General features: G+C 40.7%; 2 protein-coding genes across 4 annotated transcripts in view; one reads left to right on the plus strand and one right to left on the minus strand.

The window, feature by feature from the left end:
* DCBLD2 (discoidin, CUB and LCCL domain containing 2) overlaps positions 1-27,416 on the plus strand; it is a 69,293-nt gene that overhangs the window by 41,038 nt on the left and 839 nt on the right. For 2 of the 3 annotated variants that reach the window (XR_011698324.1, XR_011698322.1), the window contains exon 15: positions 18,820-18,952. Coding sequence is in view for 1 of the 3 variants with exons in the window: in XM_071561171.1 (XP_071417272.1) it covers positions 501-946 (446 nt within the window). In the remaining 2 variants the exon portion in view is untranslated. Of the gene's footprint in view, positions 1-500; positions 6,086-18,819; positions 18,953-27,416 lie in introns of those variants that run through there. The other variant, XM_071561171.1, reaches the window with a different exon arrangement.
* LOC139674608 (cell cycle control protein 50C-like) lies at positions 17,510-27,145 on the minus strand. The gene is made up of 7 exons (XM_071561192.1): positions 26,876-27,145; positions 25,938-26,048; positions 24,740-24,841; positions 23,341-23,431; positions 21,046-21,183; positions 19,836-20,045; positions 17,510-18,769 (listed from the first exon to the last, which is right to left on the minus strand). Exons 1-7 carry the CDS (start codon positions 27,086-27,088, stop codon positions 18,579-18,581), a joined length of 1,056 nt encoding a protein of 351 aa, XP_071417293.1. The 5' UTR covers positions 27,089-27,145; the 3' UTR covers positions 17,510-18,578.

Here is a 27,416-nt window from a genome sequence, read left to right on the forward strand (position 1 = left end):
TTTCTCTGTTTTGCCTGCTTGTCTGTTTTTACCCAGCTAGCCAGGTTTTTCACCTCCAGCTTTTGTAACTTGGATTATCTGTTGAGCTAAAACATCTCAGCTGACCAAATGCAGGCTTCCCCCCATAAAAGAACAAAACCTCCACCCCAAGGACCATTCTTACGCAAAGCCACGCAGGATAATGTCATTTAAATCTAATTTTGCAGGGAAGAACATTTCAATAAGCTTTGTTTTCAGGCAGATTTGCAGCATGGGAAGTTTCAGCTCACCAGGAAAGTACAAACCTGAGAAATGGGGATGTTGTGTCTATCCCAATGGCTTTAACAATTGGGTGGAAAGGAATCCTTTTCCAAAGTGATTGGCACTGGTGGACAGAGATGAACCACTGGTTTTATGTAGGATAGTAATAGTCTCTGTTAGACTGTTAACAGATTGTATTTAATGTGATGGCACTGTAAAAACATTCCATTAAATGTGTTTTATTGGGGCTTGCAACACAGAATATGCTCAGCCCCTGGTAGGGGGAATTGTTGGCACGCTTCATCAGAGATCAACCTTTAAACCAGAGGAAGGAAAAGAAGCGAGTTACGCTGATTTGGACCCTTACAATTCACCCATACAAGAAGTTTACCATGCCTACGCCGAACCACTGCCTATAACTGGACCAGAGTACGCAACTCCAATAATCATGGACATGTCCAGCCATCCCAGCACACCTCTCGGTGTTCCTTCCATTTCCACCTTCAAAGCTGCAGGGAATCAAGCTCCTCCACTGGTTGGAACTTGCAGTAAACTGTTATCTAGGACAGACAGTGCCTCATCAGCACAGGCACTGTATGATATACCAAAGGGGCAGGCAGGGCCGGGTAGTGCTGATGAACTGGTGTACCAGGTACCACAGAGCCTGGCCCTTTCCACTGGGAGTAAAGATGAACTCAGCTCATGAGTAAGATAGAATGATGGCTTGTTTTTAAAAGCCAATTCCATAAAGCTTACAATTTCATTTTTTATTTCATTGTTTTGATATTGTTAGTCTTAAATAATACAATGTTGAACCAAAAGATGTGGTATTGGAGGTCTGGGAAAACAGTAATTCTGCCTTTCCTAAAAGCTGTATGTGCAATTAACAGCTTGTCTCCTGCAAAACCGTGGACTTTTTTATTACTACTGTACAGTTGTCTGTCAGACATGAGAGAAGAACTCTTCATGATCAACTTCAGTAATTGATAGATGTAAATGATAAATGGGGAGGAGCAGTTCAAAGTACAAAACACAGTCCTTTCTTCCTTATGATACTATTTCTTGGGGCGAAAAAACCCATCCCAAACCCCAAAGCTTCTAACTTTCTAAGATGTATATGTAAACACTGCAGCTTCTAAAATTCCTTTTTCCTCATCACATGTCTGCACAATTTTGGACTTTACAAACTACCATCAGGACTGATGGCAAAGTTTCGATTTACTTCATGAAGTAAAATAGTTTTGTTTCTGAATTACAGTATTTCAGCTTTTTGTTCACAGGATTAGGAATCATCAGCTGTGTGTTCTCAGAAGATTCCTTCCTTTTTGGTTAGCTTTCTTAAACTAGAAGCTGCTGTCTGTACAGTCTCTTTCTGCCTCATCTCCTTAAGTCACTTAGTCTTGTTCCTTCCCAGGAGTCCAGGAGACACAAATTCACACAAGCAAACTACATGGTAACTGCTTTTTCATTTTTCCCTACCAAATGAAGGCTACTCTGAATAGTGTCTGCCTCCAAGTCAGACTTCCCTGATAGTCAGCATGCCAGAAGCATCCAGGTGTTGGAGGCGACCAAATTCAGGAAGGCCCTGTGCTGCCCTCCCCCAGAGTATCTATTGTTGTGTGTTCAAGTGTGAGCTTATATGAAGAAAGATCTGTATATAATTTTGTGAGTGCTTAAGGAAGCACAGAAATAGTCTAATGGTGCACAGTTTGTGTTAGACATGCATTTAGCACATATGGTACGTTTTAGCACAAGTGACAAACTTTAGCCTTAGGCCTTTTCTTAAGATTGTTCTTATTAAAAGTATAAAATAGATTCCAAAACCTCTGCAAAAAAACCAGTACAATTCCAGAGTACTGTTCCAAAGACTGTCCATTTCAGACGTATTTAATGGAATTTGCATCCTTTGAATGTTCCGGTGTTCTCTTTGAATGTTCCAGTGTTCTCTACTATGAAAACATTGCAGTCAGTCTTCTACTGGGGAAATGTAGACTAGTTTTTAGATAGGTAACCGCAAAATGAAAATGGTTTGGATGCCATATTTGCCATTTTTATCTCATTAGAAAAAAAGCACAACTTTCTTACCTAGATAGTAAGAAAAAAGCACCAACCAAACAATGAAAATGCTTTATTTTTATTCTAGCAGGACTGTTGGGAGAATGCTGAATTAATTCATACAGGTGAGACCTCCCCTACCTACACAGTAACCCAGTTTTATGGACTTCAGTGGTTACTGTTTGGTTTTTTGATGTAATTCAAAGTCTTGTTTACTGCCCAGGTCCTTAAATAAGATGGAGAACGTTACATTGAAACTCAAATACTGCTCAAGGGGGCTGCCACCATGCCTTAATACCTGTATGGTATCCTCACTTCCCACTTGAAAGTTTGGTTGCAGAGGGGCTGTATATAAACTCTATAAACAAAAATTACTTGTGGCCTGTTCAACATGTAAAATTTGTTATTACATAGAATCACAGAATGGCCTGGGTTGGACAGGACCTTAAAGATCATTTCATTCTAACCCCCCTGCCATGGGTGTCTCCCAAAGCCCCATCCAACTTGGCCTTGAACACTTCCAGGGAGTGGCCTTCCACAACTTCTTGGGGAAACCTGTTCCAGAGCCTGACCACTCTGACAGTAAAGAATTTCTGTTGTATATCTAACCTAAATTACCCATCTGTCACTTTGTTCCCATTATTCTTTGTCCTGTCACTTCAGTTCATGACGAAGAGTTCCTCTCCAGCTTCCCTGTAGGGCCACACAGCTTTCTCTTCTCCATGCTGAACAGCCCCAAATTTCTCAGCCTGTCTTTGCAGGGGAGGTGCTCCTGTCCTGTGATGAACTTTTGGATGCCTCTGGACTTGCTCCAACAGTTCCATGTCCTTCTTATGTCTGGGGGCACTGGAGCCGGACACAGTATTCTGGGAGGGATCTCTCAAGAAGCAGAGTAGAGAGGGAGAATCACCTCCCTTGTCCTACTTTTGATGCAGCCCAGAATGTGTTTGGCTTTCTGGGCTATGAGTGCACATTTGTGGGTCATGTGGAGTTTTTCATCAGCCATCACCCCCAAGTCCTCCTCAGGGCTAAGCCCAGTCACTGCTCTGCTCAACCTGTATGTGTGCCTGGGATTGCCCCAGTCCATCTTAGGACGTTGCTTTGCTGAAATTCATTAGGTCCCACCTCAAGCCTGCCAGGGTCCCTCTGGATGGCATCCTTGCCCTCCAGCATGTTGACTGCACCACACAGCTTGGTGTTGGCAGCAAAGTTGCTGAGGGGGCACTTCAGTCCCACTGTCCATGTCACCAACAAAGGTGTTGAACATATTCTGTGCTACCTTGAAGCCCAATTCTACAATTTTTGATCATTCATTGAGAATTTTTTTTAATCATTTTTTAGAGTTGGGTGTTGAAGCCTAAATGTGAATGTGAATGTAAGTAAGGATGTTGTATAAGACCCATTTGTGAAAAACAAATTCCTGCCTATAATTGTACTTCGATGTTATTGCAACTTTTTCTGCCTGTCAAAACTAGTCCGCGGTCTTTGTAGTTTTGCTTAAGTAGGTAAGTGTTCTTGCCTATCAGCAGTAACTCTGACTTTGAAATTACCTGTGGTGGTGGTTGCACGAACCCTTCACGGCTTGTGTGCAACAAAGAGTCACTTTATTAACAATTCCGGTATTTGTATCCCTCCTGGGAGGCGGTTACATTTTCATGTATCGCACGCAGCCCCCCCCAATCAGTCCAAATCTGTCAGGGGAGCGTGTGTGGTTGGTCACTTCTCCCACAGTAGCCTCACTTTCTTCTGGAAATGTATCCTTCGTGCAGTCCTTCTGTCTCTGACCATGATGCAGCCATCCAACAATCCCTTCACATTAAACCATTCCCTCCATGTCCCTCATCTTTATTAAATAATAACAAAAGAGAAACGGTACCACACCCCATGAACAGAACAATGCAAACTGGGACTAGAACTGCAAAACAACCTTGTTGTGAATAGTTGTTTAACTCAGAACCCATTCTTAAAACCCTTTATTAAAACTAACTACCTTTATGAATGATTAACCTTGATGAATCCAGGGCCTCTAAGTTTTCTTTAACTTTTATCTGAGGGTCTAGGAGTAACTGGGGCAAAATGTCAAACCTTTATTCGAGAATGTATAAATGAGGTAGTGTGTATTAGAAGCCTTTATTTGAGGGTGAATTTGTGGATGAGATAGGCTTGTTTGATGAGCTGTTGTCCGAGGGAAAATGACCCAGAGCACACTCATAAGCATGTCATAATCCCAATGTTTTCGGTGTCGCCACGGGATGACAGCGGTAGATGTCTTACCTGAACCCTCAGTAAAGACAGTCCTAGTTTGGGAAATGGGAATAGGTGAATAGTTGGAGATCAGCTGAAGCTGGGTAATGACTAAGAATTGTAAAAACGGAATAGCTGGAAGGTGAACTGAAAACTGACTTGTGAAATTTGCAGAGGCTAACTGAAAATCTAGACTATGAACCTGTAGCTGGGTTAACTGAAAGGTAGATAGATGGTGGAACATGAATAATATCCACATCTCTCCCAAGGACCTCCCAAAACCACAGTCTGCCTTTATGGCAGACTTTGGTGAGCATTTTTGGATACGGAGTTATAGACTTTGAAAACTGAAAACTTAAAAAAAAAACATTCCCACAATAAAAATCGTTTACATTTGTTATCAGTTTGTCATCAGGCTACCACTGGTCAGATATCCCAGCAGGGTCTAACCACTGGTTGCTGATATCCCTTCTATAGTACCGATTTGGGTTGCTATTTGTGGTGGTGGTCGCACAGACCCTTCACAGCTTATGTGCAGCAAAGACTCACTTTATTGACGGTTGTGTTGTGGGTATTTATGTCTGTCCCAGAGGGCGGTTACGTTTTCATACGTTGCGTGCAGCCCCCCCTCACCAGTCAGTCCAAATCCATCTGTGGTTGGTCACTTCTCCCGCATTAGCCTCCCTTTCTCCTGGGAACCATGGTCTCTGTGCAATTCTTCTCTGTCTGACCATGACACAGCTGCCCAGCAATCCCTTAACATTAAACCATTCCCTACAATTATCTGAATGGTTTTATTTGAAAGGGGTGGGAAGTTACTAGTTTCCACCAAGATGTGACAGTATGTACTTACTCCAGCCAACTTAAGAAGCTTAGGCTGAGAAAAAATAATCTACCATAAAAATAAATGGATATGTTCAAGTCAGTAACACACTTGGATTAAATTTTTACTGCAGGCCAGGTGTGGTGGAACTGTGGATAGCTGTAGGCTAAGCCGGTGTAAGAATTTAACAGTTTCTCTACAGTGAGTTATTTTTTAAGCAACCATAATGCAGCTTCATTATCTGAGCAGCATTAGCTGTTAGAGGAATGGATGTTTTTAAGAATTTAAGCCCCTTTCCTGAAAGAATTTGTTCCCAAGCTTTGCTCCCTTCTTCAGACTTCAAACATGTTACCTGCTGGGGAGGGCTAAGAAGATAAATTTGAGTGTGTAACAGTTGGGTTTAAAATGTATGCTACAAAGTGTTAAACATTGATTTCCAAATGTAAGTTGCATGACACACTTAAAACTAGAATTCACTTGTGTGCAATTAAGCAAAGGTACATTTCATGGGTCTCTCTTACATGTGAAGACGTATGGATATAAAATGTATTTCAGTCTTGTTTGGCTTGGGTATTCTCCCAGAATGTGTGTTCTTACCTCAGCATGTATTGTAGTTGCTCAGTATTTGTATATGTTGCTAGAACTTAGACTGTATAAATAGTGAGGGGTTTTTATATGTATGGTAAAAAGTATTTTAAATAAATTGTACATACGTATCACTCAGTATGTTTGCATTTAACACCTACTTTATGTCTAATTCATTTGTAGTTTGGAAATGCCAGGGTTATTTATGAGTTACCACACTCCAGCAAGGGGTCATGCCCTGCCTCCAAGAATTTCTGGCAGTAGGGATATGCAGCAACCATCCACAGCAGGTCCTGGTCCCTTCCCCCCAGCCAGCACATCAACTCTGCACTGGTGGGAGAAGCTGCTAGTTTGATCTTCAATTAGACCATGGCTATTTTCCAAATACTGAAAAAAGCTGATGCTGCTTTTGCTTTTCCCCCTTTTTTGTATTAATTTTACTAGCACTGGAGTGTAAAGATGTCAGTCATAATTACTGTACAAGATTAAAATTGGATCCTAAATGGCTTAGTCCTTTGCTTGTCAAACTGAAATATCCTTGTAGCATTACAAGTAGAAATTGAATGCCAGCACACCTGCGAGCGTCCCTGCTCCAGCTGACTGCTGTTCTAGAGGGGCCCTTGTCACATAGGACAGCCATCAGGGGATGGCAAAACACCTGCTGCTTCATTATCTGTCTGTGCATTTTGCTAAACATACACTCGGTGTGAAACACAGCTTACCTCAAATGCTGCTATTTTAGCTTGGGCTGCCTCAGCTTCCTGTTATCCATATCTTGGGTGATTGAGAGGAAGAAAAGTTCTTGAAGAAGATTTTCATGTAAATGAATGAAATTTGTCCTTTGTCCATAAGTGTTCAACATTTGTGCTGTTTCTGTTTCATGTGGATGAAAACCCTCTTTGGTAGTGTGAGTTCACAGTATCTCATTGCAAACTCGTGTTGCTCTACCAGGCACTTCAGATGTCTCTTAAATGTCACACAAATGTACATAATTAAAATGGTGCCCTGTGAGATTAGACTCAAAGAGTTTTACTGCATGTGATAGTCCACTGCCAATCTGTTCCTTAGGTAAGTCTTAAGACAATTGTTTATAATGTAATCAAATATACCGTGATTCAATTTCAAGAGATGCACAGCTATAACTTCTATGAAACCACATGATCAGTAACCAAATTCTGATCTACGAAAGGAATATAACACTTGAAACTGTTGTCAGTTTTCAGCATAGCCAGAAATTCATACCAACAGTTGTCTCTGCTGCCTTGCAAAAGGAAAAGAGAACCCTACTTTTTGCACATGTAGTGACAGTACTGCACATGAAATTGGAAGAAAGGCTCCTACCTACAATCATGTTTAAAGAGCAGAAGACTCAAATAGCTTCTATATGTACTGTCTGCATGCTGACCTTAACTAGAGTGAGCATATCAACAGCTGTGTGGTCAAATTACAGTAGACTGACAACAGTGATGCTTTGTCACTTTACCCACCCCTGGAGCAGACCTCACCACTGGCATGTTTATGTGCTGTGATTATTACTAGTACAGGTTACCATAAGGTAGGATTGGGTAATGAAGTTAAGCTAAAGCTCCTGTAAGGAACAGTGGTCAGACGCAGGAAGTCCAGCAGCACGACTGCCTACTACCCCTAACGCTTATTGGTACTTCCACTTTCTGCACCTGCTTTTTCAAGTTTGGCCAACAGAGCGCATAGAAGACCTCAATTCCTTGGAGGAATAATAAACAAGATTTGTAAAAACATAATCAAGAATTTCCATCACTGCCAGCAAAGCATAAAAGTGCAGCCTCTGTAAGGCTTCTCAAGGATCTGCCCAGGAAAGGAACAGGTGAAGGCAGGCAGGAGAAAAGGGCAGTGGAACAACTGTCAGAAAACATATTAACAGTTTTGGAAAGCTGCTTGCACTCCCTGCCCTGTCAATGACTGCAAAATTTTGCAGTCCTGTTTCCAGTGGAGGTTTGTACTATCAAATTAGATGGAATAGTTTAAAAGGTAAACCTTGTTTCAACAGGTAGGTAACATTCCCTAGCTGCCAAAATCATGGAAAGCTTTTCAAGAACTAAGGAGAAAAAGAGACTTTCATAGCAATTATTAGGAGCAAATAAGGAATTGCTTCAAGAAGAACAGGGAATTTTAAACGATGAGGACATTCCATATCATGTTTTTTGTAGTTTAAGATCAAAAGGCACATAAGTTTCACACATACCTCTAAGGCAATAAAGAAAGTAATTAACAGCCTGATGAAAGTAAACCAGAAAGACCAGTGATACTTTACACTCCTTCACATTTCAAAGGGACAGAAAACAGAACCTTACTCTTACCTCTGCTCTACCATAGTAAACTTAATTTAAGGGAAATGTGAAAATTGGACAAACACCCCTGGAAGACTCAGTACAAGTAAAAGATTTGAAAACCAGTGTGGATGGTCATACAAAATACACTAAAAAGAAACTAACCAGAAAAAAAAAAGAACAAAGGTTTTTTACAATTATGTACAGTTGCCTACATTTCAAAGTCTACCCTTCAGGCTAAGACAGGGTGTTGTACAGATGACAGACTGGAAGCGGAGCCGGGAGGCACCACCACAGCATGAGCAGCAGGAAAGAGGGTGCAAAACCCAGGCAGCCCTGAAACCAAGCCTAAAAAACAAACTGAAGCTTGACCCATGCTGACACAAAGCTGAAATCCACACCACAGGAACGAGGGGTTGATGATGACTTTGTTTTGCCTCAATTTCTCTGTAAGTTGCTCCATTGTTTTTTTAGAAATTGAGAAGTCTTTCTGCTCTTTAGGGTATCACTGTAAATTGAGGTCCAGGGAAATCTATCTCACAGCTCCACCCCACAGAGGATCCCATCACAAAGCTCCAGAATTTGCATGGGAACCAAAATAGGAATGTGTCATTTACATTCACTGCAGTCTCGTAGGTAACAGTACCTTCAACAGGTACATTCAGACAGGAAACAGCCTCTGTGTTGAACTGGTATGTGATGCTTTGTTCAGTCTCATGACATAGCAGTGAAAATTCCTGATTCACAGCAATCTTGCTGGGACTAAAGACTTGCTTTAGCTTCTTCTGTGAACACAATATTCGGTATCAGAAAAAACAGCACTGTAACACACATACACAAATGTATGTAAAAGAGCTATGATAGAATATACTTGGAATTCATTCAGGATTGCATTTGCAGAACAAAAATTAGAAGGTTCTTCAGACAAAGTAGTCCAAACAAGCCTCTGTTATTTTCTTCAGGTTTTACAATGACGATTTTGGAACAAAAAAAAAAAATTTGAAAAAAATTACATCCCAAAGAAAGTTGCTAAGCCATCTGTATTAAAAGGTACCTTGGAGTCCAATGTCTCCTTCTGCCCCAAAAGTCTGATTCACTGGGAGCAAAAACTTGCATTTTTCAGTAAAACTCGCATGTTTTGTTAACTTTAAGAGATTTTCCAGCTGTGGCTTTATGCAACAGCAAAGCCCAAAAACCTCTTTAGTGTAAAAAAGTGACAGAACAGAGCTTTTACTTTTCAGCCCACAAAAGAACATTCTGGCTGTATTTCTGTGAAGTCCTCTTCCTTCAGAGAAGCTGGTAAGAACAGCTCATGGTGCATCCTCAAAGAATTACTCGGCATCCTGTCTATATCTCTATCTGGCACAATATGCACCATATAAATAGGCAGCCCATACAATGTATAGGGTCTGATCCTGATGGATAAATCCCACTATCCTAAATTATTCAAGACACAAAATTGTTTTAGAGACTCAAACACTATTAATAGCTCTTTAATCGATACTGATGAGCAGCTTTTCAAAATGGACAAACTTCAAGTAGAACACACTCAAAAGGCAATGCCCCCCTCCTTTGATCTCATCCACAATTTCTAAGGCTTTGAATAAGAGACACTTCTGATGGGGACGTTCTCTCCCCCAGCAGCAGCCAGATCCCAACGTAGTGTTAGGTTCAAATTTTGCAACTAGGAGAGCTTCCATATGGACTTGCATGTGGCAAAGTCCAGCAAGGTCCTGCTGGAATAATTAGGTTTCAGAACCTGTCCAGGGAATGTTCAGCAGGGGCTGGACACATAATGGGCTCCAAGTAAGCTTTGCTGTCCCTTCCAAAAGGAATTTTTGTTTTTTTGGTGAGTGCTTGTAGATGTTTTTCATTATGATAGCCACAATACAGTGTTACTTTGACAGTTACCTTTGTTTCCCAAAATTAAATGGGGTCAAAATCCAGTACTTTGATGTAAAGGAAAAAACCCAATGTCCTAACACAAAGCCAGTTCCTAACAGCAATTCACAGCCAATGATATTTCAGTTATGTTTGCACAGCAAAATAAAAATAATTGTGCTTCTCTGCTTATTTTGTAGAATTTTTCTCAATACAGTAGAGGAAGATGAAACCATACACACAAAGAACTGGTCTGCATAAAGCAAATAAACAAAAATGAATGCTGATTATTAAACCAAACTTCTCTCACGAAACTAGACTTCCACTGGCACCATTCCCAGTCCAGTGACAGATAATAAATGTGTCAGTATCAAGAGACTGAAACCATTATTCACTGTTTCAAAAATTTTAATTTCTTTGCATCTGTATCATATTTTAAACTCACACAATAATGAGACACGTGACATCCAATACTAATAAAGCTGCCTGCAAGAATGAGTTCCAAGTGGACCTCAAAGAGATCTTGAGATACAACCATAACCCTATTTTCACAACTTGTGCATATTTCCAAATTTGACTTTTTATGAGGCACGTGTATGACTAAGTTTGCATTAAATAATTCCAAGAATATTTTTTCCATAAGTCATGATACCAACCCTCTAAGAAGTTTATTAAAGAGATCCTCCCATACTCCCAGCTGTAGATGATGCTGTTTTGCTTTCTGTCATCTCAGGAAAATTTGGACACCAGGGGACTCTAAAATGCACTGGTATAGCAAATCTCTTGTTGGTACAGCTGATCTTTTCCCTTTACATATATCTATGCATTTGAGATGCTTATTTTTCTATCACTCTCTATAGGGGTCACCAATTATAGGGGTGGCCCCTTAGTCCCAAGCAGGGGTGCACCATGAATGACGGTCTGAAGAGTTCAGGCACAACAGCCATCAGAAGGCTTTGATCAGAAGGCTTACACGAGTTTATTCAAGATAGTTTAACAGACAGTTCCTTGTAGCTCATAGTAGTAGTAGTAGAAGTAGTAGATAGTTCTAGTAGATCTAATCTCACTCAGTAACATCCACACCTTTTATATCCTCTCACATCGAACATGCCATGACATTATTGGTTAACCAATTCACCTCACGTACACCAAAGCATCTCATTGGCTACAAGCCACCACACACCAGGTAGCTCTCTTTAAGGTGCACTCCAAACAGCTTTCCTTAAGGGATGCACTCACTGTCACCGCTACAACTCTCTACCACCAGTGACTTCTCTGATTTACCAGTCTGCCAGAGGTGCCCAGCAGTTCACGTGACTGGGTCCCAATACATACCAGTTGAATCCTATTTCATAAATGACAGTTTAAAAACTCCCTCTTAATGATGAATGAATTTGTTGGTACCGACAGGGAGAGGTACAAGGAAGCTGTTCTCCTGTGGGAATGCTATTGTTAGACTTGTCTTTTCCATCAGTTTCTAAGGAAATCATGCTCTGCCTGCCTGTATCCCCCCCAAATAACTTGAGTAATGTTTGGCTGAGGAAAACCTGCCATCTTGTTGATGTTATACTTGCCAGGAGTTTTATTACTGACCAAGAGGAAGTGCAGATGGATGTTAAAAATCCCCAACTCGGGTGACGTCTGTAGAAACCTCCTTGCTTAGGATCCTCCAGCCAGGATGCAAAACAGGGACAACTCAATTAACTCTGCTATGCTCCTGAAATTTTAAAATTATACCCCCACTGCAGGAGGAGAGCATATTTTGCCCCAGAACTCAGCATTATCAAATTCAAGTAATTATTAATCTTTCAACAGCTGAGAACACTTAAAATCACACTTCACACATTCATGCTTCATTTATTTCTATGATGTGATTACTATCACCTGTTAGGTAGATGCCAGAATTGCTGACAAAACAAGTTTCAGGGCAAATCCCAAACTGAAAAATGTAGCTTATTTACTTACACTGTGTGAGACATTCCATTTCAATCAAAACCCCCAAAAAGCAGAACAATACAAAAATGCCCAGCAGGCTTCTGCTCTGCCTTCTCATTTTCCTACCTCCATTTGGAAAGCACGTCTTGACCTTTTTAGTTCAGATTTGACTTTCCACTGGTTGCCTGAGGTGAAGTTACGAACTTAGAAATCTGAATGATAAAATTCTTCAAACTACAGCCTAAACCCCATTGGCAGAATTACAGTTTATACATCTACTGAGCAGGTCTTGCATTTAATTCATTTTATCAGTAAGAAGAATATGCAGAGAGAGAACCTTATCCATAGCCTTACTTCTTAGCTCATCAGCTTCATTCAGGATCAATGCCTTTTTAACTATTAACTGCAAAGTCAGAAATGACAGTGCAGGAAGAAAACCTGCTTAAAGGCTTTCTGTGATCATAGCTGGGTCTCATGTCAACCACAAGCTTAAAACACGATAACTTGACTGTAAGCACTGGTGTAAGGTGTAGATGATGACTCATTGATTATTCTTTTATTAGTTTCAGTGATTTTAATTTCAATTTCTGGATGTCCCACATTTGGATGGCACCACACAGGCTGGCAAAAGGCAGCCCATGCTGGGACTGTCATCAAGTTACAGAGCTGGGAAGCACACCCTGCCACCCACCAGGATGAAACAGCACCAGCGCCTTTCCCTGGCTTCTTCCACCCAGCACTGGGGACACGGTCCCCTTGTCCTCTTCTGCCAGGGCAGATTCCTCGGCACACCCACTGCAGTTATTAACTGCAGATGTCACATTATTGTCCTGAGCTGTTGTTAAGCCTCTCTGCACTGTGAAGTAAGTGCCATGTTTTACCTCGAAGGCAGGACAGTGGTTCTGCACACTCTCCCCATACAGTAACTCCTTATGAGCACTGGGGCTATGGGCAGATATTACTTTCTTCCTTTTATCTTTTAGCCATTTCCTTTTTTTTTTTTGACATAATTCTTTATCCAATGTTTCCAGGTTCACTGTCATTATTAATACAGCCCAGAGAAGCCCATGGATTCATATAAATTATCTGAGAAATCTCAAGAACATTTAACCTAATCCTAAACCCTGAATCCTCCACTATTATAACTGGGTTAACAGAGCTGTTAAATGAACAGTTTCTCATTGCAGACAGGAACTGTCATGGGGAAAAAGGCAAACAACTTTGGGTAGCTGGGCTTGACACAGTTGAAATCCTCATTTTTTTTCACAAGCTTTTTTAATTGTTTCAGTTTGAAAGGGATCATTTTAGGCACTTTAATGCAAAGTGACAATGGCTGCAATTGAGTAGGAGTACAACCAAGCAGACTTTTGTCATCTTGTTTCATGCTGTATGTTTGTCCAGAGTACAGAATACATACTGAGTAGGTACACAAGTATTTTGGTTAGAGCTCTCTGAAATAAAAGCTTTCTGGGGTATGAGCTATTTTGGTATCTTTACCTATGGCAATTACCATTTGATGTCATCTAAATATTGCCTCTCCTTGCACTGGATCAGAGTCAGCCCTATTGGCCTTCTCCTCTCCTTAGCAGCTCTACAGCAAAAGGGAGAAAACACTTTTCACTCACTCACAAATGGGAGCAAAAGCAAATCAAGCCCCACTCTTCCCCTGCCTGGCTTCCTGAGGAAAAGCCAGGACCCAGAGCAAACTAAAACTGCTCCACAATCCCTCTTTTGGAAACAAGAGGCCACCAAAGGAAAGGCAGCTGCCCAAGGCGCTGCCAGCTCATAACAAAACTGTTCTAGGAATTGCAGAGAATAATGCAATTACAGAGAACGCACTAAAACACTTTGCTAAAACACTGCACTGTAGTTCAGAGGGCACTGAAAACAGAGAAATTTTTTTCCTTAACTTGGCTGCTCCCCCAAATCATATAAACTTTCCAGATCACATATCAGGGTACACTACCATCTTAAGCATCTCAGCCAAATTTCTGTGCCTCCATACCCAAAAGCAGATAAAGTACTTTCCCCCCCTTCTTCCAGTCCCCTCCTTGTGCAGTTAGTTTTTTCTCAAATCAGCTGTCTCATGCCCTCCAGCTCCCAACCAAGGAGGACAGCACCTTTCTGTCCTGTGACAAGCAAATGTTTTCCCCTATTTGAGATCTAAACTCAATTCAAAATTGGTATGTAATCTCTTTTTATATTATCCAAACTTACAAAGCCCTCCCCTCTTCCCTGAACTTTGACTTTACTCCTGTATTAGTTACATTTCCGAGAGGAAGGAGAGAAAACTTTTACACTGCAATGCATCACTAAGTACACCACCCAAATACTAATACTAAAAATCTCCGTGCAACACAGCCGTTAATATAAAATAAATGCAGCACATAACTAACATTTCCAGATTCTATAGCTGTGATCATGTAATGTTTCACATGAGAGACTCATCTCTATTTTTAGATGAGATGAGTGAAGCAAATGTCTGTGATTAGAAACAGAGAAACTAACCATGGCAGACAAATACTGGACATGAGTATGTCCAGCATAAGACTAAAGCCTTAAAAAGACTTGGTGCTACTGAAATGTCCTGTAACTCCTGATTCACTTTTCTCTCTCTCTCTGAATATACAATTATACCCATTAGTGAAATTTAATCCTAAAATGAACTGGCAACCAAAAGTACTAAAACAGTTTTTGACATTAAAATAGAACTGTCTCCTATACCTCCCTGTAATTTAGAAACAAGATTTAAATTGCATGTTAGTTTTTCATTGAACCTGGGTCTTGTCACCTCCCAATATTTTTGCTACTTTTAAAAAACTGAACCGCAGAACTCAAGAAGATGAGATGCTCCAATGTGTAACTGTCACCTTCAAAATTATAAAAAAACCACCAGAAACTTACATCCCATTTTGCTCACCTATTTTAGATCATATAAATTTAGATTACATCTGCTAACAGAAATCCTTTCTCCAGTTTTCCATTTACTAAATATCCATTTCCCCTCAAAAAAAATTGAATAAATCATGTGCTCCTTTATCTGTTCTGGAAAAAAAGATGAAGAAAAGAAAAAAATACACTATCCAGTACCTTAAGCATCTATGATATTAATTTCAGTCCACCAAACTTAAACCCCGTTTCTGACATGCATCTGTCTTTTGTTAAGAGTGAAGGAAATAGCAAAGTTTCATTAGCTCAAATGGACTGAATATACAGCAGTGACACAGTTTTAAGTAGCAGTGACAAAGGAATCAAACAATTAAATAGTTTTGATATGCCAAGGTATTACAAATAATGACAATAAGCCTTTTATGGCTTAGTGATGTAGCACTCACAGTGGTGCTGTTGATAGACACTTTTCGGCTACAGCTCTTAATGTCCTTCCGCAATCCTAAATTTGGACATCTTTGCACTGAGTTGCCAAGTCTTCATGCATTGATCTCTCAAAGAAAAGAGCCCACATACTACTGGGAGAGTTATGTTTGATAGATAGATAATTAAAATTCCATTTTGAAAAGCTTTACCAAGGCACTGGTTTTTTTTTCCTCTTTGCTCAGGACACATGAAAAATCAAATGTGCAAGGCTAAAGCAGTGCTGTGCCAAAGACACAGTACTGGTTGTGACACTCCAGGTGTTTTGTAAGCAATTTGTATCTCAGTAAAAATGCAGCGTCTCCTGTTCCTTCACACCTCTGCTCTCCAGATCTCACAGTTGCTTTCCCTGACCAAACAATCTCCTAATAGCCATAATAAATGAACTAAAAGTCACACTGGATATTTGCCTGGGGTCATGGCTCCTGCTGGTATCAGCAGCTGACAAAGCAGATGGCAATGCCACGAGGAGCAGTTAACAATGGCTTTTACCATCTTTCTGTTATGTTAGGCCAGTCCTTCAGCCAAAGCTCTCACTTCTGTTCCAGCCCCTGCACCAGAGGGAATAAGGCAGCAGTAGCATAAAAACATTCAATAAACATTTCACACAGGTAGAGAGGAGTATTCCCAGTGTGGGCACTGAGGAAGACATCTACAAACTTACTTGAAAAGGTGTATTTTTGCAAGCTCTGGCACCAAGAGCAGACTAACAGCATAGCTGCATCACTGGCACAAAAGGCACTGTAAGGAGGTTGCTAAAACTTATTTTCTACCCTTTTGAGCAAGGCAGGTTCCCTTTGTTGGGAGTAATTATTCAAAACTGCCACTCCTGTTGCTCTAGTCTGGGCAGCACAATCCAGAAGACACACCGCAGAGCTTCTCAGCAGCAATGGTTGGAGCTAAAGCAGCAGCTTCCAAGGACACTGTTCAGAGGTTACAAGAAAGAGGTAAGGTGTGTTTAAAGCTGTGGTAAAATGAAAAATGAGATTCTGCGTTTATAAATGAAGACAACTTCTAGAATAACAGAAAGACTATTTTGAAGACAGGTTTTGCCTGTGGAGTGGTTTGAAGACAATGTACATTTCAAGAGAAGAGGTTCTTGCACAAACCTCTAGGAGATAATGGGCAAACAGTAGTTGCTAGATTGTGTTTTCTAGATAACTTTTGTTTCCTGGTAGACACCGACTTATTGAAATACACATGTCGTTATTCAGTCTCCTTTTACTAACATTTTTATCAGATACTTCATGAAGAAATAAAATAAATGACAATTGCCTGGTGACTTAATCACCCATATCTGTCACTTATTATTTCCTGAAAGTTAGTTTCTCAGAGGATTTAAAAGAAATAAAAAAAGAGAAAGAGAAAAATAAAGAAGGTCCTGTGGTCTGTTAGGAGCCAGAAAACGTAAGTTCAGCTTTGGCAGGAATTCCCATCAGGGCTTTCCAGAGAACTGCATGGGATTATATTTTCAATAGGACTTAAAAGGTTCAGGAGGCTGTCTCATTGTTAAAAGTGATTTGGACTAGCATTGCTGAATGTACTGCTTCATGCACTGTCTTGTCCAGCCCAGTGAGGGGGAGGGCTCTCCACAGCTTCTGACAGATTCTGATGTAAGGGTTTGACAAATACAAGAACCCTCTTTTCTCCAGTTTCCGGATGGAGGTGACTGGCCCTGGCCAGGAACAGCAGACAGAACACCTTTGCCCAGACTGGCATAAACCACTGATGGAGTGAGACTGTACTGCCAGGCTGGGCTGTGCCCCTGAGCAGCAGCCCTTCTGCAGCTCATGGCTCAATTATGAAACAGAGATTGCAGGCAACAGTACCTTCTGTGGCTGCAAACACCTTCCCCAGAGGCCCTTGGTTGGAGGTCATGAGCTCCTCAACCCGAGACACTTCTGAAAGCAGATGTGGGTGCCTTGACAGTGGCACAGAACCTCCCTCTGTTACATTCCCTTCTCTTGCTCTAGCCTGGGATTCCTTTCTTGTTCTAGTGTGAAGCACTTTAGGAGAAGCCAAGTCACGCAAAGTATTTGTCAAAGACATTAAAGTGTTTTATTCCATTTGCACTTCTGCAACAGAAAAATTATTTTACAAAATTTGGATGTACCATGGTATGCTTGACCTAAATTCTTCAGTGCTACTCCTTCATTTTGTGAGAGACTAGAAATAAGTCCTAAATGTGTAAAATTCTGAACATGAAACATGACAATTAACAAACCTATTAATGAGCTGCAGTGTTTACTTCCTCAAAATTGACAGATTTTCTGGTGCTCTCTTTTCCATTGACAATAAGTCACCATTCTATGTCATGTAAGAATCTGTGAACTTTGATGTGGAAGGGTGGGGTAGGTAGGAGTGCAATTGTGGCCTAATAGTTCTATTAGGTAGATGTTTCTGCCAAAATATTTAGAATTAAAAGAGTTTTTAATTTAAGCTTTCTATTAAACCATAATTTTAAAAAGTGTAAATCAGTTTTTATGTCCTCCAACTCTCAGTACCCAGATAAAACCAATAAATTTGGTTTAAGCAAACTCCAAACTCCTAATAAATGTCCTATATTCAATCATAAATTAAGTATCAAGCCCAATTCAATCATAAATTGAGTATCAATGAGTAAGCTGAGCTAAATTGGTTGCTTTTTCAGGATAGCTGAAAAAGGTATATAAAACCTAAGTCATTCAGCACATGTATATGACCCACAAAGAGATTTTAGCTGCAAGTTCTACCTGGTCAAGCTTTCTGTTGGATCAAGTCCCTGTTTTTTACGCATCCAAAGCTTCATTTAAGTTAAATGTCTGAATTGTGGGTGAGAAAGTAATTAATATGGACCTTTACTCCTGTATAATTTCCTTGCCATTGCAATTCTAATCCACTATGCTATCTGTTGTTTGAAGCTCATCTCACTGCAAGTTTCCTAGGAAACAGATTTAGGAGCACATATACATTAGCAAGAATCCTGCCTCAGGTAAGTTTGTTTTCAGATGATGGAATAGCACTGCTCCTCAGCTTGTTTACATGGACCAAACCTGATACTGAAACAGGTCCAGATTCAGGGGAAAGAACAAAAGGTCTGTGCTGCATGTTCTTCATTCACAGCACACAGTTGCTTTTGTTCAGAAAGCCAGGGGACCTTATTGCCTCTGAAAGTATGTTTTCTTTTTTCGGAGCTTCAGGTGGATGGCAGTTATGACAAAGCCCATCAGGGTTGCTGCTGTGCCAGAAACCACGTAGGCAATTCCCAGGAAGGGGTTACTTCCTCCGCTCCACACCACGGTCGAAAGAATCACATGCTTTCTCCCCTTGAACCTGGTAACAGGGAAATCTGATAGAAGGATGTTAAGATTTTACTAACAAAGTTTATATTATTTCTAGGAGAAGAGAAAGTAGTAGTTAAAGCCTTTCCAAGGCATAAAGAGTCTGGAGGTCTGCATTTGCTGCCAAAATCCCTTAACTGATCCGTGATGACTCTGCTATTCTGGATCCAAAAACCCAGTAGCAGCTAATGGTAAGAAATCCAGTTCTTTCAGGTACAGTCTTTGTGTGCACATGGAAATACTTTCTTTTTAAAAACATTGTAGATTTCAGATTCATAGTTTATATAACTTTTACTGCATTGATTTACTATGAAAACTCAGTTGAAAATGAGCCTTTTGGGCAGCTTATCATGACACTCCACACAGTCTCAGTGAGGAAAAGTGCTCACCTCTACCTGTTGTATGTTGTCCCCAGAATGTTACATGATTTTACCTTTCATTTCTCTCATGGAAGCTTTCAGAATAGAACTGTGACATAACACTTAAAACCATAGCTTTGTCAGCAGAAAGAGAAATTCACAGTCATCCTAACATAGCTCCTGCTGACAACAGGAGTGCTTTAAACAGCAAAGTTCCTGCAGTTGGATGTGAAAGGGCATTTGCACCAGCAGAAAAGCTCCTGTCAGTCAGCACATGTCCCAGATCCATGAGAGGGCTCTGCTGTCACAGGCATTGCTGCTCTGAGCATCAGGGACACCTCTGCACCCCCAGTAAGGGGGTCCAAACATGTGGTTAGGCCATTATTAAGTATTTCAGCTAAAACAGCATCTTCAGCTGTCCCTTTAGGCTCCCACTCTCCAGTTTTACCCTTTGTGTAATGCACACATGTACTGCTACCAGCCAAAAGAAGCCCCTCAGAAGTCAGAACCAAAGGCAGGTGCTGCTGTTTGAGTAACAAGTGTTAACACCATCTGCATGGGCTAAAGAGCATCCATTACCACTGACTGCCTCATCCTTCACGGGGATTCAGTTTGGGGTGTTCTGTGCAGTTTCGTTGCCAGTTTACCACACAAATCCTACCTGCTTCCAACTCATTGTAACTATCCAGCAGCCTTGGATAATCTGAAAGGATACTATAGGCAATGTGGAAAGTGTAATTCCCTGCTGGCAGCCTGTCCGCAAAGTGCCCGACCCGTCTGACACGGCGGTAGAGATTTCGGAACGTGGCAAAGGCTGACACTCGCATCCAGATGATGAAGTCATCATTCACATAACCATTGTTCCTTTCGTCTTCCTCATCTAACATATACACTGGCTTCTGCCAGTAAGGAGGTCTTGCTGTCCCTGATGAAAAAGAAACCAGGAGGAAACACATACTGTCAGTAAAAACAGTGGTTGCTGACTAAATTTTGGGTCTACTCACAACCAACACAGAATATGATATGGAAAGACAAGACACTGTCCAATATTCAAAAATTATATATGCTAGGAAAAGGTTTTTACCCAAACATCTCCACTCATCTCAAACATGAATAAACAGTTTAGCAGTACCCAGGGGTTGCTATACGTTAGAAACTTCAAGCACAGGAAAAACAAAGTGATTTGCACACATCAAAATACTAATTCTGGACTCTTGCCTCTTCAAAAAGCAACATGCTCTCTATGATGAGGAGTTTGCCTTAATTTTTATATATTAATTTATTCCTGTACAACCAGAAAGGCATCTTTTTGCAGTCTAATGGCACAGCCTATGATATGTAGAATTTGTCTCATGAAAACTACTTAGCTAATTAACTCTTGCAATTTGCATCCGGCACAGAGCTGCCCTGATCCAGAAGAGGGAGCTTTTAGTCCCACTTCAATGTAGATCAACTGTAACAGGGAAACAGCCTCAGGAAACAGGTCTGAAAGAACTAGTGATGAAGGCAGCCTCGCTTGGCTCACAAATGCCTAATAATCTGCAAAGGCACAAAGGAAAGATGTGACATGCAATTCTCCTTTAGAGATGTTTCCAATAGGACAAATAACCAAAGCAAGAGCATCCTCGCTTTCTCTCGCCAGATCAAGCATTACAAGAAACTGTACAGAAGGGTGTTGATGTGGGCTAACTTCAGTTCTTCAGACCCATTTTCTCCAAATTTCTATTGTCACCAATTAAAAAAAGGAAAAGGTGATATTTTGGCTAAATGTGTCTTCTGCTCTCAATCACACTCTAAACCTGCTTCTCCAATCTGCTATGGGAGGTATTTCTCCCCAAAGGGATTTTTCTCAGAATGGGAGACACACAAGCAGGGAAGTGGAGAAGCCACTGAAAAATAAGGAATACCAGCAGAACGATTCCTACCTGCAAATGCAGAAGAGAGATTGTATGATTCAGGATTCCGAAATTTCACATTTTTATCTGTCCACCAACTGTTTCCAGTCCTCAGCAGTGGTACTTGAATCATAGAAGAGTTACGATTGTAAAAAAGATCAATAGTATCTGCAGGGAATATAATAAGCAACCCCTTTGAGTAAAAGACAGTAATTCTAATAGCCAGCATGACTAACAAAAAATGTCACATTGAAGCATCTTTCAAGTGAATAGAAAACAAAAAAAAATTCTGGGAAAGGTTTCATCAGGACTGTGTACAGAACACTGTACACTCCAAGAGAAGAATTAAGGTTCCAAGTCTTAAATCTGAAGTTTTAGACCAAACATCCTCCTATCAATAATCCTATTGAAGAAACAATGCCAGGGTAGAAACGTGGGCACATATCTCATGTCCGTCAGCTCCCATGGGACTAACTTCTTTGCAAACCACTTTTGGAGCGCTCTAGCTAGTTACAGAAGTTACTCTCCTAGTTAGTTTCCATAGTATGTATTTGACAGTTGTCCTCAACTGATTGCTTTGCTGTATATAACATGTGTTTTCAGAGACTAGGGGGATGGTGAAAGCACAGTCAAGGGAATCAGAATGCACAATTCTCTGGAGAAAATTTTTCTTTAGTTTTATGCCAATTACAGCTTGCCTACCAACTTGGGCATGAACACTTTGTTCAATCAAAACACATTTAGTTAAAATTGTGCTTAACCATGTCATCCTGTTTCAGTGGGTGAAGAGTACTTGTTTCTATCCATTATATTTTCTTATTTAGATTAGTTTAACAAAAGGCAAAAACAATAGAGGTCTCATTAACATCTCTGTAAGCACCTCGACAGCCAGTGGGATGATGGGCAGGGCTAGTGGGCTGATGCAGATGGGGAGGGGCTGCTTTTTAAGAGACATGAAAAACACAGTTCAGTTGCATGACATCAATGAAAATGCATCTTTTTTTATCCTGCTACAAAACCTGTATTAACACTCCTTAAAGCTCAGACACACTTCTGAGGAAGTGATCACTGTGCTCCACCACCTCCCCATCTCTTTAACACTAGTTCATTAACAGGATTTGCAATTCTCTGAGCTCTGCCTGCTTAAATGCTTGTCTTTACTACTCCCTCACATGCAGCCTTGGGTTAAAAAGCTTCCCTGTGGCAGGAATTTGGGCATCTTCCTCATTTTATAAAACAAGATCAGAGGGCAGTTAAGACAACCAGTTGAATTGTCAGAAGCAAAAGGGAAGCACCCTCTCTCACAGGAGAGGCTCAGAAAAGACCCACCAGAGGGGGGATTCAGAGGTTACCTCCTTCCCCCACATCACCAGCAGATGGAACTTTTCACCACACTGTGCACTGAGGACAGAGGCAAAGGCAGCCACTGGGAGGTTCACCCTCAACACTTTGTAGCATCTTGTCCTGTGGCCAGGGCTCCAGAACAGTGTGGGCTGCACACAGCTAGCTCTGCTGGCCTAGGTCTGAGCCCAATGCAGTAAATCAGACTTTCAGGGGAGCAGGTGGCTGCACAGGCAGATGAAAATCAAATGGATCTAAAAGTTACTGAATGCAGCTGGCCTTCACAAGTCTTCTGCTTTTGGTGGCTCAGCTGCTTGAAAACAGCTGCTGCCTTGCCAAAACCTGCTGTGTGGAACAGGATAAAAAAAAAAAAAGGTGGAGGAACAGGGGGATAGAGATTGGCAGACAGAAAAGATGGAGTAGGAGGGAGAAGTCTGTACAGGTTTTTTGCCTCCTTTCTTTCCCAATAAACACATTCTGAAATCTCCTAAACTCACAAGCAGATTATGCCTATTAGGTTACCACAAAGAAGACAAAACCCAGGATAAAATTAAAACTACATATACTTCCAGCATTCAAGGACCAAAAATGAAGCCACGATGTGGAGAATATGTCACCTCCTTCTAACACCACCACTGTGCGAAGGCACAATCTGCACTCCCCCATCCCTGTACTAGAATGTACTTTTAAGAAGGAAGTACATTAAGTTGTTCCTTATTTCAACAGCAACGCAATTCCTCAGTCCTGCTGTACATTCACATTGAAGACAGCCTTAAAAAGTAAAAAGTCTCCATCAGTTTCAAAATAAGGGGCAAGTTACTTAAACAGCACAGCCCCATATTCACCAGAGCAGCACCACCAAACAAAACCTTCTGTGGGAGAAAGACAGAGACCTTGAAATATCAGGGCTCATTGGACTGGGGCAATGGAATAGTTGCAAATGGAAGTCAATGAGGTGGGAGTGGATGGAAGGTGCCTACATACCATTGAACATGCTGTTGGCAATAGCCCCGCACGGCGCCATGGGGGTCCCATTTCTGTAGGTGGTGAAGGGCGCACAGTAGCTCCTCTCAATCTGCATTCAAGGTCACAGAACAGTCAGGCACAGACCTGGGGTTGTCTTTTAATTTGCTGGTGTCCTCCCATTCATTCTTCTGAAAAGCCACTGATCAATTAAGCCTCCAGTACCTTTTGGTCACATTAGAGAAACATCCAGATGAATGGGTCTGTAGCCGAGGAACACCTTCCATAGCATGGTATGTAAACTTAAGGTCTTTACCAAATTCTGCTGCGGACTTGCTAGCTCCAGACTACAAAAATGGATCTGGGAATCTGCTATTGTAACATAGCTAAAACTGAAAATGTTCCAGTGAAGACTTGGCTTACACTAAAACATCTTATTTTTCATTCTTTTTAATTTTGACCTGGACTGTTTTAGTGCTGGAGAACAGCAGACACAGTTAGCCACATTACTGCAGTTCGACATGGAGAAATCTTGATGTAAGAATTGAAAAACAGAAGTCCACCTCAAATTTATCACATCTCTCCTATCCCAGCTCATGAAAAACTATAAAGCTTCAGGTTTAAACACCATTTCAAGTAACTCCAATGAGCTGTATATCTGATTGGCACAAAAACCAAAAGCAGTTGCATCTGGATGCAAACAAACAAGCTGACAGGGCACTTGGAGAAGCAGATGTATGAGGAACATGTCTTGAACATTACAAGAAGCATTTTATAGAAACAACAGATTATTACGGCACAACCATCATACATACTGAAAGGACAGCATGTGGATTGTGTATATATTAAGAAATGCTACTTTTAAGCCAAAGAAAATATGTTTTAGATCTGTAAATAAAAAAATCTGAATGCCATGACTGCATTCTCCAATTTTCTTATGCAAGTTTGCTACAGATTATGCTGTCTAGCTCCCTCTTTAGAGCTCTAACTTGCATTAGAATGCTACATGCTCACTTATTTCACCATTAACTTTTTTCTCCAAAGCCAGATGGCACACTGAAAGCCTTAGAATAACTTGGTTTCCTAACCCTCTAAACTAAAAGCACAACTTAAAACATTTCTGGCTCAGAAGACTGAAAACACAAGAAGGAAAAACTTTATTTGAAAAAGACAATGTATTTTTGATCAGCACTGCAACACTGGACTGATGGCTTTTATTTATTCCCTCAATCTTCCTCTCTTATTAATTTATTAGACATTATGGCCCTAGCAATCATAAAAGCAGAGACCAGGCACTGAAAGTCTGTACTTTATCATTCCCTAGAGCCATCTAAACACACTTACAGCTATGCCTAGTTAGCTCTCCATACAGTATAAGATGCACCTGCTGGTGATCTCATAACAGAAAAAGAAAACTTACATTTACTTTTCGACCCAACAATTGTGCATCACTTCTGGATATCACATATCGACGATGGTTTTGATAGAAGTTTTGCAGACCATAGTACATAAAAACATCACCCTGGAATTCAAAGGTAAATCCCTTCAATAAGGTGAGTTCATTCAGGCAACAAGAAATCTTACTACTTGCTAAAAAAGAGAATGGAAGACAGTACTCACTTTGTATTTAAGTGCTGGTAACTATACTCTAAGCAACTCAGCAGACAGGGGCTAGAATCTTTACCCTAACTGAAAGTTTAAGTATTTTGGCACAAAATTAAACATACTTTAAATTACCAAATGAAGCATAAAATAAAAATGCCTGATAATTATTTTCCTCAAGATGGCACGGCTGGCCATGAACGTGCAATGGGTAATTTCACAGAGACAGATGCTAATTTTCCACCAAAGAAGGTGCACAAAAAAACCTTCAAATTAAAAGGAGAATGCTTGGCAGCCAAATCAAACATGAAAGATAATTATTCAACTATAAAACTCCCCACTATTCAGTTAAATTAACTTCTCATGTCAAACATCACTGTAATCTGAAGAATTACAAAGTATTTTAACAGCCTCTTCAATACTGAAGAATCCTAAAGTGACTTTATAATTAAATTGCACTGTACTTTTAAGGGATCATTTATGCACTACTAAGATCTCTTTGGCAGAACAGGAAGCATTTTAACAGTCTTAACAACATGACCTGGTAGTTTCGGACAGGAAATGAAGGATACTTTTTCCAAATAAAACTGCAGAATCAAATTGCTAGACTTGAATTATTTCAAGGACCCTGGGGATTAACATCATAACCCTTGTAAAAAGGACTACAGGGGTTTACTTATGTAAAGTGGTCAGAGCTTCAGATTTCCTTCCTCAGAGCTTAGCAGTGCAGTAACAACTAACCCCAGGCCAAGAGCAAAGGTTTGCTACTGACTCAGAGAGATACAGAGAGAAGTCACCTCCACAATCAAATTCCATTTCCTCCACCCTCATCTTCTCCTTGGATGTCTCCCAAACAAGGACAGAGGTAGTCTGGTCTTGATTATTTTTAACAAACATCAAAATGAACAACAACAGCAACAGCGTTAAAATTTTGAGTATTTTGTGCTTTGAAAAAGCACAGAGAAAGTTTAGTGAGGAGCTCTACAGAACAGAATTAGTGTATTTTATCTACTTACCAATATATCTTCCTTTATTGTGAAATTAACAGAACAGTGGCATTCCTTATTCCAGTTAGAGGAATTTTGACGGAGTTTTGAACAATCTGAGCATTTATCTGAATAGTCTATCTGTCAGAAGTGTACAAGCAGAGATGTTGTAATAAAGGACATGTGCATTGGAAAAGGTTAGTGTTTCAGCTCCAAGACTTCTCAGAGCAGTTTTGAGTGACTCTGCACTGCCAAAAGCATTGCTAAAAATGAAGAGGTAGAGAAGGAGGACTTGGCCTCAATGAACATTTACAAAATTTATCCCTAATTTAAGGCTATTTTAGAGCCTTTTGATGACTGTTGCAGGACCTTCACATCTGCTCCTCAGCAAAGGAGTGCTGAGTGAAGAACACTTCTGCTCCTCTGCACTTCTGGCTGACCAAGCAATGCTTGACAAATCCCCACACACATCACAGCCCACCCCTGCTGAACAGCCTGGATGTAGTGCTGAGTGTTGGCTCCAACCAGGAGTCTATTAACAACCCCACAGGTCTAAACAACCTTGCCTCCAGGAGGGATTTAAACAGTAGAGCTCCCTGTATTTTTAGATTTGGCGCCAGCAAACAGGTATATTCTTTTAGTACCAAACACTATCCAAGGGTTTGTTTAATTTCTTTCAAAATCCCAGGAAATAATGACAACATTTCAGTTATTCCCAGCCAGTAGCAGTAATTACCACCCATATTTCAGACATTACCACGCAGACAACCATCCAGTGCTTGGATTTTATTGTTGACTGACTACCTCTGAAGATTTTCACAGGAATACTAGCTGTTGGACATAATGTCCAGGGCATGAAGCCACTCCTATCACCTTTATTCAGAAGCAATAATTCAAAGTTTTTTCCCTCCAAACCTAGTCCAGTTTCTGCTTTACTGAATGTGTAAGACCACCACCCCCAAACAAACCTGGATCTCTCTCACGCTGTTTGCAGACAGTATAAGGCAGACTCCCACAGTCAGGCAGAACGTGCCTATGAGAAAGAAGCTGGAGAGCACAGTCACAATGTTAAGCTGGGGCTTCCAAGCTGGTAACCTCTGCTGTTTGAAGGCACTGTTATCTGGACATCTGGAAGGACGTGCTTCTCCTTCTTGAGGAAGAAAATTGGTCTTGTTTTTCATTTTCTTCTTGATGAGAGGAAGGAATAATATACTTGTGCTGGAGAGTGTTTAAGCTGAGATACTGTCTTTATTGTTGGGAGACTCTATTGTTTGTTCAAACCTGCATTATGGCTGGGAATTACTTATTAACTACACCTCTCTCTTCCTCATTTTCTGTATTTGTGCCTGCATTCCCAGTGATCACCTTGTACCAATCAGATGGTTGTGTACTTTGATCAGGGTGTGCAGTTCATGCCTCCTGGAAAAGCTTAAATATATTTTTCCTACCCCACAACTCAGTAGGATTTGTCGTCTTATTCCTTTGCAGGGATACTGTCAGTTATACCGG

Source organism: Pithys albifrons, chromosome 1, assembly GCF_047495875.1.
Source record: "Pithys albifrons albifrons isolate INPA30051 chromosome 1, PitAlb_v1, whole genome shotgun sequence".
Classification (NCBI taxonomy): Eukaryota; Metazoa; Chordata; class Aves; order Passeriformes; family Thamnophilidae; genus Pithys; species Pithys albifrons.